The sequence below is a fragment of the Phocoena sinus genome, chromosome 1, assembly GCF_008692025.1.
Source record: "Phocoena sinus isolate mPhoSin1 chromosome 1, mPhoSin1.pri, whole genome shotgun sequence".
In the NCBI taxonomy this organism is placed as follows: domain Eukaryota; kingdom Metazoa; phylum Chordata; class Mammalia; order Artiodactyla; family Phocoenidae; genus Phocoena; species Phocoena sinus.
The window spans coordinates 37,296,368-37,308,849 of record NC_045763.1 but is presented as its reverse complement, the minus strand read 5'-3'; the positions used below and the strand labels follow the sequence as shown (position 1 = coordinate 37,308,849).

Sequence of the window (12,482 nt, the reverse complement as noted above, 5' to 3'; positions counted from 1 at the left end):
ACCCACACAGCTGAACATGGTGGAGAGAAACATGACTATGATAACTGGTCTTATCTTAAGTTTATGACCACTAATCTCAGGTGGGTCCATAGTATTGTCCAGACATCAACTACATTTCCCTAGTCTATGCCTTCTTTCAGTCTTCTAAATTACTATTTCACACCATATTTTCCTTAAAACTTTCTATACTTTCTCCCCATCCTCACTTTCATCCTGAAGACTTGCTTCCTGTTCACTGAGAATATAGAAGCAATCAGAAGGGAATTTCCAAAACTCTATCACCACATCTGCTTCTGTCTCTACCCATCTACTCTGCCTCTTCTGCTGTTTTTGTTTGTGCTTCTGTCTAAGTCCAAACCCTCCACTTGTTCTTGAGATCTTATTCCTTTAATCTAGGACATCACCCCAGGAACTATCTCTACTCTCTCCTGTGTCACACATTTCTGTGGATTATTCCTCTGAGTATACAAGCACATTGTTTTATCTTTCATCCCAAAGCAAAACAAAGCAAAAAACATTCTTGTTGACCTCACATGACTCTCTGTCTACCACCTTGTTTCTCTGAGGTAGTAGAAATAAGTGGTAGAATTAAGAAAAATGCTCAGAAGAATATTATATATTTATCTTCTCTACTTCTTCTGCTCTTATTCTCTCTTCAACTCATTCCAGTCAGGCTTTCATCCCTTCAGTACTGAAACATCTCTTGTACTGGTCACTAACGCTAACCATTGCTAAATCTAGTTCTCAGTCAGAATCTTACTTGACCGATCAGCAGTATTTGTCACAATCGATCACTCTCTCCTTCAAGCACCTTATTTCCAAGACACTACTCTCTTGGTTCTCCTCTTCATGGGCCCCTCCTTCTCAGTCTCCTTTACTGTCTCCCCACCACTTCCCAACCTAAAATGCTAGAGTACCCAGGGCTCAGTTATCAAACCACTTCTCTTTCTATATTTACTCCCCTGGTAATTGCATTGTTTTAATAATCATCTATATACTAACAACATCCAGATTTATATCTCTTGCCCAGACTTTTCCTCTCAACTCCAGATTTACATGTTCATCTACCTTTTTGATGCTTCAGCTTAGATATTAATAGGATCTCAGTAGGATTTCTTACCCCTCTAGCCCCACCCAGACCTGCTCCTCCTGCAGTCTTCCCTGTCTCCATATATGACAAGTCTATCTTAAAAACCTTGGAGTCATCCTTGATTCTTCTCTTTCTCATCCCAGATCTAATCCATGAGCAAATCCTATTACCTTTACCTTCAGAATATATCTAGGGTTCATTTACTCTCATCACCTCCACTGCTTATTACTCTGAACAGATTACCATCATCTTTCACAAATTATTGCAGTGGCCTCCTAACTGCTTCCATCATAAAGTCTGTTCTCAATACTGCTGCCAGTTGTCCTTTTAAAATGCAAATCAGATCATATACCTTCAATGGCTCAATGACCTCCAGTGACTTCTCATTTGTGCCTCATGTCCCAGAAGGCCCTCCATGGTCTGGTTTCCTAGTATCTCACTGGCCTCATCTCCTATGACTTTCCTGCTTATTTACTCCATTCTAGGTACACTGGCCTCCTCACTACCCTCAAACACTCCAAATATGTTCCCACCAGTAGCACTTGCTGTTCCTTTTGCCTAGGATGCTCTTCCCGTAGTTATATCTGAGGCTTGCTCTTCAGTTCCTTCAGGTCTCTGTTCAAATGTTACCTTATTAAAAACCATGCTATATAAAACAATAACCCCCACCCAATACCAACTTGCCTTTCTCCCTAACTTTGCTTTAGTCTCTTCCTTAGCACTCATAACCATCTTATATATTTACTATACTATACATTCATTTAACTGTCTCTCCCCATTTGAATATAAAGGTCCATGAAGCCAAGGACTTCTTATATCCTCAATACCTAGAACAGTACCTGCCATGTAGTATAGGAAGTCATTATTTGCTGACTTCATGAAATACAAAACATATTGGGAGCCTAATCCCCACTGTGGGCTGAGCAGACCCACGGTGGATTCTCAGTTTAACGGGAGAGGGGCTCCGACTGCACCCAGTAGAAGGGTCACTGTGCTTCAACTGAGGGGTGACATGAAGGAGAAGCAATTTCAGTAAATATTGTCAGTGCTATTCTGATTTAATCCTCTGAGCCTGCACTCTAAGGAATATACAGGTTTCTGAAGAGATGACCAGATTCCAAGGACTTTTGCTTAGTAGATGAATATGTTCATTTCTTTCATGTTCAGTCTGAATCCTCTGACTTTCCCTCCCAGTATTTTTGCACAGGCTCAGTAGATGCACAACTCATTTGGGCATCTCTGGAAATACCTGCATTTCAGTTCTTGATCCCAAAATAGTTTCAACTGTTCTTAGTCTGGCAGAGAGTTAAATGATCGTTTATGTTTTTATTTCCTTAAATGTCACTTCCATGAGTCCTTCTATATCCACATTTTATGATTGTATCTTCCATTTGGTCTTCCTACACACCACCCTGAAGAATTGAGCTTACTTTGTCTACTGTTTCCCTGTAGCCCTTTTCCTGAAGAGAGATGGCATGGTAGGACTCCAGTGAGAAAACAATTTAGTCTTTTGTCAGCATCAATTTTTCTTATGGGAGAACAAGGTTGTAAGCTTGCAGACACTAGTGTGATAAAGATACCAGAATACACAGGGCTTCAGCTCTTTTTCAGCTTTTATATCAATGTCACAGAAGTACTTAGTCTGATGTGGGTCATGCTGTAAAAGAAACAGGTTATGGGTTGGCCAGGGACATTACCTAGCTGCTTCTCTGTTCCTCTGGCTTCTATAGAAGCAGTTTGTATCCTCATAATTGAGCAGCTGAGCACCACTGTCCCTCCTCTCTTTCATGTGGCTCTGGGTCCTAGGAGAAATTGGTCTTCAGCCATAGATATAGGTAGAAAGGTTTTCCCATAGAAGGCACAGACACACTAAAAGCTATCCAACAAAGAAGCAACACAATGAACACCCAGACAGATGGCAGAGTGACTGCTGTCACTAACTGTACACTATTCTTCTGCCATTCCTCCCACCCTGAAGAAGACACAGGAGCTAGAGCTTCAGATTACCCATCATTGAACTGCTGCATTTCTTTCTTTCCCCAGATTCTTTATCCAGACCAAGACGGACAGTGTTCACTAGAGCCATCGAGGGCCGTGAATTGCATTGGCAGGACAGCCACTTACAGCGAATAATCAGCAGTGATGTATATATAGCTCCTGCCTGCCAGCAGGAAAGTGAGAGACTACTCTTTAATTCCCAAGGCCAGCCACTGTGGCTTGGTAAGTGTACCTGTCCTACTCTCAGAATTTCAGAGCCCTCTCTCACCTCATGCCAAGCTTGAGTGAGCCATCTGCATAGGTACCAGCAACACAACTACACTTTGGACAGTCTTCATACAGATCTTCTGGGGCCTTGACTAGGGCCTCAGGGTATTTATGTGTAGCTTGGGCAATTTGCATATGTACAAGTGAGGTACAGTAACCTCAAATAGAGGAATTTATATTGTTTCCTAAGTTTGGGGAGGGGAAAGGAGTTAGTAAATCTGAAAGAGTACTAACAAAATCATTAGACATTAGTTCACAGGCTCTCTTAGTCAGCAGTTACTGAGCAACATTGTAATCTACTCTGAAATTACATGTTTTGCTGAAAAGGCATGAACTTTGAAACTTAAATTACTCTGTACTAGTAGCTAAGGCACTATCTGCATTTGTCACCAAGCTGTCTTCCTTTCCTCATTCCTTCCGTCATCATAACAGAATAGAGCTGTTCCATTGTGAGTTTAAACCCTCCTCTAGCCTCTGTCAATCTGTTCTTGACTTTATTACAGAATGCCCATTCCAAACTAGACACTTTTAAAAAATACGCATTTTCTGAGTCTTAACGACAATTGCGTACATTTTTATTATCATCTCCCAATTCCCTACCTCCATCCCTCACCCCATATCTTTGTCTTTCACAAGATCTTGCTGAATCCACCTGAAATTCCCTTTGATTATATTTCTTCTTCTCTGATCTAACACTTCTAAAACATATACATAACAAGCATGAGAAAAAATATAACCTCATTAATAAAGATGCAAATCAAAACAACACTGAATTATCATGTTTCAATTGTCAAATAGTCAGAAATTTTATAAATAAAGGTAATTAGGTTTTGGTAGAGGAGAGGTTATATGTAGGAGAGGTAATCTCATATACTACTGGTAGGAATGTAAATGCTTAAAACATTTCAACAACATTTATCAAAAGCCTTTAAAATACATTCATAGCCCTTGATGCAGGAATTCTACCTCTAGGAATTTATCCTGAGCTATAATTAACTAAGAATGTGCATAAAGTTATGGGGCTTATTAGAGCATGGAGGTATAATGTACAGAAGAGAAAAATTGGAAGCAATCTAAATGTCCAACAATAGGGGATTGATTGACTTAATGGATAGTATGTATATTCAGTGGAATGATATGTAATCATTTTTAATGTTATAGAAGTGTATTTAATATGGGAAAATATTTACAATATGTTATTAAGTGGAAAAACCTAGTTACAAAACAATAATTAAAATATCCCATTTTTATTAAAATTAAATAGAAAAGTCTGGATATATATTTTTTTCATAAAATGAAATATGAAACTAGAAATAATGGTTATCTCCAATCTTTATTTTGTTTTATCTATATTTTCAAATTTTCCATAACTATTTGTATAATTTTTAATGTTATCTTAAAAGAAATCACAAAATAAACCGTAAATCTCATTATAATCACTTCCCCATTTATAAGCCTTTGGTAGTCATTTGTTATACCTAAGGTAAATCCAAACTCCTTAGTATGGCATCCAAAGCTCTTAACATCCCAGACTCTACCTTTCCAGGCTATCTCTAGCCACATAACCTAACTCCACACAGAACTATTTGCTGTACTCTGAAGATGTTATCTAGAATACTTTTTATGCTTTTACTTATATGCCTCTGTTTATATGTTATATATAAAGGCAACCAGGAATGCCTTTCCCTGCTTGTCTACATATTTAGAATATTACTTGCCCTACAAAGGATATAGTTCAAATATTATTTTCTTTCTGTGTATATTTCTATCATGTCATTTCTTTTCAATTGTTTTATAATGATATGTTTATGTATCATTTGTGAGCACTTTGAGGAAAGTGACCATTTCTTATTCATCTTTGTAGCTGCTTTGCCCAGCATGCTACCTGGCATTTAATAGTTTCTCAGGAAGCGTAGGATTAATAAACAAATGAGGCCTTTCCCTCTATAAAGGCAGTTTGTTGATACATTGCCTTCCTGTAGTACATGTTCACAAAGAGGTACAACATTTTATTATCCTAGTTCTTTGTCCCTTTCTACACCAAACCACTACACTGGGGCTGCAGGGTGTCTCCTTGGAGGTAGTACGTGTGACTTATTCAACTTTCTATCCCTAAAAGGTAAGATACAATTTCTGGTACACAGTAGATGTCAGGTTGAATTTGAGGAACTGAACTGAATACAGTCTCCCTTTGTCAAGCATGAATTTTCCTGATTTGAAAATTTAACTCAATCAAAATATTTTCTTCTCATCTGGTAGAGCATGTGCCTACAGCCTGTGCTCGGGTTGATGCCCTGCGTTCCCATGGTTACCCAAAAGAGGCCCTCAGACTCACAGTGGCCATTATCAATACTCTGAGGTTGCAGCAGCAACGGCAGCTGGAAATCTACAAGCATCAGAAGAAAGGTATAGTGATCAAGAGCCATCTTAACTCCTTAGGCTGAGGCTGATGAGGACCCTCAGGGGCTGCAAGGCCTAGTACTTAATTTTCATTAAGTTTCCTGGTGTTACAGCGGCTAGGGGATTCTAGGTCATTCTCCTTGCTGTGTGGAGTGCCTCACTTTACCTCTATGAATATCAGTTTTCTTATCTGTAAAATGGGAATAATAATGCTGGCCTGCCTCTCTCACAGGACAGTTGAATCCACTAAGATCTGGTATGAGAAGATCTGTAAAGCTGTATCTACATATGTGTGCTGTCAGCAGGCAGCCTAAATGCACACCACATGCCTCAGAGCTGGATGATGAGCTTGTGACCAGTCTCATCAACCCAGAGCAAGACAGTGAGGGAAGCTTTACTTTGAGTTTCAGGGCCAGTGTCTGAAAGAGACTGGTGAAGAGACTAATGGAGAGACCGGGCAGGGACAGAGAGCAGTGTGTCTCTTTCACTCTCTGAAACCTTGACCTGCTTGTTTCCAGAACTGTTGCAGAGAGGAACCACAACGATCACAAACCTAGAAGGCTGGGTGGGCCACCCCCTGGATCCCATTGGCTGCCTGTTTCTCACTTTGACTGAGGCCTGCCGCCTGAATGATGATGGCTATCTGGAAGTGTCAGGTACAGGGGTCAGCCCAACGCAAGCTGAAACTGCCCTTGGGAGCTCTCTTCTCCTCCATGACAGAGGCTGTTTTACCCCTCTTGCAGCCTTTTGGTCTCTTATCCAAACTGGACCTCCCCTGAGAGGTTTTCTTGGGATTGCTCTCTTTCCCACCTTCCTTTCCCACTCTGTGGACTGGCCCTGTCCTACTCACCCATTTTACTGTGCCAGCCTCAGTCTTCCTTTGCCCCTTTCACTTCCCTACCGTGTGAATGCCTAAAGAGTAATCCAAGGGGAATAAGAAGGGCTAGGGGGATTTGAGGAGTCAGAGGCCAAGTAGTCCTCAGAGTCTGGAAGGGGGAAAAAACTTCCATCAGCAGTGTGTATACCTTGCGTAATACTCTCATGTTCCCCTTGAACATTCTCCTTTATGGTGGTTTTGTACCAAATTTACAAAACAGAAATAAAAGAGAAGTAATTTAATAAAGTCTCAAAGTAGCAAGGACTTGAGACAGAACTGATTCTTCTTTCCTTTATGCTATCACTGTATTGTATACATACATCTGTTACGGTATTTAGCACACTGCATTACAATCTGTTTACAAGTAAGTATCTCTTACTAGACTGTCAGGTCCCTGAACGCAGAAATTATGACTTATCATTGTGATCCTAGCACTTAGGGCAGTAACTCCCATTTAATAGTCTTCCATAATTATTTACCAGATGGAGGAAGGGGAAAGGAAAGAAATTAAGACTCTGGCTTTTACACCTGTGCTCTCCTCCTGAAACTTTGAACCCAAAGGTGGACCATATAAAGTACTAATAACATAAAAGTTGCAAATGTCACAAAAGTAATAGTTTAACTGGATGGATTTGGATTTCTGTGGGTAGAGATTGGGGGGGTGGCCCCAATGCAAGGTAGGGGCTACCCCATCTTCCCTCTGATTCCCTGAAAAAGGACTCATCATCTTTGGTCTGTTTCATCTGTACAATGACACTTACATCTTGAAAACCTGAAGTTGTACTTGGGGTTTATTTACCATAGACATACACTTAGCTCCTTCCACATACCAGGCCCGGGAGATGCCTCAGGCAGTAAGATAAAGTCTCTTTCCTTTAAGGTTCTTACATTCTAGTGAAGAGACAGACACAAAAATAGTTAATTAGTATTACATAACATTCTAGCAAAAGATTAGTATGATTGTATTCTTCCCCAGCTGGCCTAGCCAGATAATGCATTAGGAAGGAGTTAGGAATCTTTGTGACCCTGTATAACCTTTTTTCAGTATATATGTCTTACTGTTCTGGTGTTTGACTCAGCTTCCCTGTGTTAGCTCTTGACCAAGCTGTATTCCAAAGTGTGGGGGGAAGAGAGGCAGAAAAATCCATGGGGCCTGACCTACTGAATCCGGTGCCCTGTTGTCCTCAGATATGAATGAAAGCAGAGCCCCTGTGTACCAGCATGTGCCTGTGGCTGCAGACTGCCCAGACAGCAGTGAGTCCTACCTGTCATTGGCTATGGAAGTTGCTCTGATGGGGATGGGTCAACAGAGGGTGATGCCTGAAGGCCTCTACGCACAGGACAAGGTGTGCCGTAATGAGGAGCAGCTCCTGAGTCGACTCCAGGAGCTGCAGCTGGATGATGAGCTAGTGCAAACACTGCAGAAGCAGTGCATCTTACTCCTGGAAGGTAAGCAGAGAAGGGGCTATTGTCACCGAGTCTTAGGCCTGTGACTCTGGGTTCCCCTCTTTAACAGAGCACAGATACAGCAACATTTTTGACGTTAAAGTATAGTGAAGGTTCTTATGGCTAGCAAACACATGTGGGATCCTAAGGCTCAAGTCCAGGCAGACAAATAAAAGCATACAGATAAATAACTGGCTGGCTTATCTTCTTCCTGCAGGAGGCCCCTTCAGCGGTCTGGGAGAAGTCATCCACCGAGAGAGTGTTCCCATGCATACCTTTGCCAAGTATTTGTTCTCAGCTCTACTGCCTCATGATCCAGACCTGTCGTATAAATTAGCCTTACGTGCCATGAGGTGGGTAGCCCTTTCCTAGCCCAAATGCCTCCACTAAACCAGAAGTCTCAGATGTTCTTTTTCTTTGTTTATCTCACTTTCTTCTATTTCACTCTTTCTCTATTCGATTGGACCTGCCATCAGCCTGCCCTAAAATACTTCAGATATTTTCATACGATCTAGGATTCCTATCTGGGATGCCTTGCTGGTGACGCACTTGCTCCCTGGCTGCATTCTCAGTGAACTGTCTGAGGAAGTCTCTGAATTTTTAACAGATATGGAGCACCCAAGGCCTGAGTCTCTTTGTTCTGGGCCCAGTTTGGCAGCTTCACAAGGGGTTTGAGCCTTTCCATACCTAACTGAGAAATGGTTCCCAGGCATAGGTCACCAGATACATCTGGGGAAGTAGAAGTAAGTCTTTCTATATCAAGACTTGAGAACAATGAGCTATGGGCATCCTGTTTCCAGACTAGAATAGGATCCTTGGTTCAGGCAGGTGGACCTCTAGGATGCAGCAGAACATACAGAAGAAGAATTTTAGTTAGGCTCTAAGGCTGAGAAAGCTCCTCAGCTCAACCAGAAAGGACTGCTGAGGATTACTTGGCATATATTGCTTATGCTTTTAAAAATAATCTTATGGTTTTTGAAGTGTCTTTCAAATCCATTTGCAGTAAGAACTATTCAGCTTGAGTTCTACAAGTGCCCAGGCACTCACCTCATATAAAGTACGGTACCATAGGTTTTAAAACCTTCAAAGTTCTTCATTAACCCTTTCCTGCCCAATTCCTCCCCAGCAAAGAACAAGCTGCTCTAAGGTGGCTCCAGATGGCAAGGGTCTGGGTGATAGCTTATGACTCTCCCTGGGTCTTCTAGGTTACCTGTTCTAGAAAACTCAACTTCTGCAGGCGACACTTCCCACCCTCACCATATGGTATCTGTGGTGCCCAGCCGTTACCCTCGCTGGTTCACGCTTGGACACTTGGAATCACAGCAGTGTGAACTGGCCTCCACCATGCTGACTGCTGCCAAAGGTGAGCATAGAAAGACCTAAGGCTCCAGCACCCCCAGTATGCCTGCCCAGAGAAGCTATCTGTCCTCCCCTAAGCACTTATAGTGACAGGGATCCTCACTTTGATTACTGCTATTAGAATGAACACCTGAGTCCAAGCCAAAGTTTTGCTGTAGTTACTAATTGTAGGACTCTGAGTACAGAGAATGAGATCATCTTTAAGGTAACTTCTAAATCTAACCTTCCATATGATAAAGTCACTTTACCTTTCTAAGCCTCTGGTTTAAAAATCTGTAAAATGGGGGGCTTCCCTGGTGGCGCAGTGGTTGAGAGTCCGCCTGCCGATGCAGGGGACACGGGTTCGTGCCCCGGTCTGGGAAGATCCCACATGCCGCGGAGCAGTTGGGCCCGTGAGCCATGGCCGCTGAGCCTGCACGTCCGGAGCCTGTGCTCCGCAATGGGAGAGGCCACAACAGTGAGAGGCCCGCTGACCGCAAAAAAAAAAAAAAAAAAATCTATGAAATGGGGATCATTGTCAATGACCTGTCAGCTTCCCAGGGCCATTGGAAGATCTACTGAAGTGATGGAGCTCCAGATCTCTTTACAGATATGAGAGTTTATGGTTTTTCTAGGGCCCCTGGTCAAAAGATAAGCAGTCCAGAGTGACTCAGGCTTTTAAGCTCACATACTCCATGTTAGTTATGTAGGTTTTATCACAAAGAAAAGTGAAAATAAGCCCCTGAGAAGTTATAATAAAATACTAGCTACCATGGACTATGAATATTTTTCCGATACCAGGAAACTACATGAGTTTTTTAAAGCACTTTTTAAATCTAAAATTACTTTATGTTGTGTCTTATTGCAAAAAAAAAGATACAGATAAATCAATATAAAAATGATCAAAAAGCCAATACAAAAATTGAACAAAATATGATCAGTCAGTTTACAGAAAAGAAGATGCAGATGACTTTTAAACAATTAAAATGCCTGGCCTCACTGGAGAAATACAAATTAAAATTACCCTGAGATAACATTTTTCACAAATCTTATTGGCAAAAGTAATAAATTTGACAATAGTCATCCATGTCAGAAGTGGGGGTGGCAATGGCCTGGCATGGAGTGTCAGATTCCAAGCAGGATAAGGATGACTGCAAATCCAGGATGCTCAATGACCTCAAGCACAAGAAATATGGAGAAAATTATACCAAAACACATCATAATCAAATTGCTTAAAACCAGTGATAAAAGGGAAAATCTTACTTAAAAGCAACTAGAGGGAAAAAATACACATTACATAAAAAGGACAAAAGATAAATATGAGGGCAGGTTTCTCATTAGAGGCAGTGTAAGCCAGAAGACAGTGGAGAAAAATCTTTAAATACTTTTTAAAAAAACTTTTGACCTAGAATTCTATACCAGTGAAAATATCTTTCAAAAACAAAGGTGAAATAAAAATCTTTTCCAGACAACCACAGTTGAATTAGAAATCAATAATAAAAAGATATATGGAAAATCCACCGAAGTTTTGGAAATTAAACCACACACTTCCATATAACTCATTGGACAAAGGGAAAATAACACAAGAAAATTAGAAAATATTTTAAACTGAATGAAAAAGCACAACATATAAAAATGTGTGGATTGGATCTAAAGCTTTACTTAGCAGGAAATTTTTAGCACTTAATACCTATATTTGAAAAGAAGAAAGGTTTCAAATCAGTGATCCCAGATTCTGCCTTAAGAAGCCAGAAAAGGAAGAGCAAATGAAACCTAAAGTAAGCAAAAGAAAAGAAATAATAGAGATTAGAACAGAAATCAATGAAATAAACTATAGAAAAACAGACAAAATCAATGAGACAAAAAGCTGTTTCTTTGAAAAGATAAATAAAATTGAAATCTTTGTCCAGACTGATCAAGAAAAAATGAGAAGACAAAAATTACCAATATCAAGAATGGGAAAAGTGACATCACAACAAATTCTAAAGGCATTAAAATGTTAATAAGGGAATATTATGAATAACTTTATGCTAATAAATTAAACAACATAATGAAGTAGACTAATTTCTTCATAGACGCAAACTACCAAAGTTCACTCAAAAATAAATAAGAATTAGCTAGGTATATACCCAAAAGAATTGAAAACATGGACTTAAACAGATTTTTTGTACACCAATATTAATAGCAGCACTATTCACAGTAGCCAAAAGTTGGAAATAACTCAAGTATCCATGAACAGGTGAATGGATAAACAAAATGGAGTATATGCACACAACGGAATATTATTTAGCCATAAAAAGGAATGAAATTCTGATATATGCTACAACATGGGTGAGCCTTGAAAACATTATGCTAAGTGAAATAAACCAGACACAAAAAGACAAACATTGTATGATTCCACTTATATGAGTTACCTAGAATAGCCACAGTGAAGAAATAGCAATAGATGCTAAGCTAGTGGTTGAACATTTGATGAGGAACAGGATATTTACATAGTTTCAAAGTATCTCTCTACAAATTTGGGATGATGAGAAAGTTCTGGAAATAGTGGTGATGGTTGCACAACAATGTGAATGTCTTTAATGTCACTGAATTGTACCCTTAAATGGTTAAAATGGTAAATTTTATTATGTATATTTTACCACAGTAAAAAGAAAAGAATTTCAAAGAAATTGAATTGGTAGTTAAAAACCTTTGAAAGAAAAGAAAGAAAATCCAGGACTAAATGGTAAATTCTACCAAACATTTAAGGAAAACATAACAATTCTGTATAAACTCTTGCAGAAAATTGAAAAGGAGGAAGTATTTCCCAGCTCAGTCTATAAAATCAGCATTATCCTGACACCAAAATCAGAAAAAACTATTATACAAAAGAAAACTCAGAATAATATCTCTCATGAGCATAGGTGCAAAAATTCTTAATGAAAATTGTAACAGATTGAATGCAATAATGTATAAAAAAGGATAATATATTGTAATAAGTAGAGTTTACCCCCAAGAATGCAAGGCTGGTTTAACATTCAAAAATCAATCACTGGGCTTCCCTAGTGGCGCAGTGGTTGCGAG

General features: G+C 39.8%; 1 protein-coding gene across 1 annotated transcript in view; it reads left to right on the top strand.

Annotated features, from left to right (window-relative positions):
* The window catches only part of ZSWIM5 (zinc finger SWIM-type containing 5), a 256,329-nt gene that overhangs the window by 221,192 nt on the left and 22,655 nt on the right, over nucleotides 1-12,482 (top strand). The window contains exons 6-11 of the mRNA XM_032606638.1: nucleotides 3,134-3,310; nucleotides 5,615-5,761; nucleotides 6,274-6,411; nucleotides 7,821-8,081; nucleotides 8,296-8,431; nucleotides 9,284-9,441. Of these exons, the coding sequence (XP_032462529.1) occupies nucleotides 3,134-3,310; nucleotides 5,615-5,761; nucleotides 6,274-6,411; nucleotides 7,821-8,081; nucleotides 8,296-8,431; nucleotides 9,284-9,441 (1,017 nt within the window). The remainder of the gene's footprint in view (nucleotides 1-3,133; nucleotides 3,311-5,614; nucleotides 5,762-6,273; nucleotides 6,412-7,820; nucleotides 8,082-8,295; nucleotides 8,432-9,283; nucleotides 9,442-12,482) is intronic.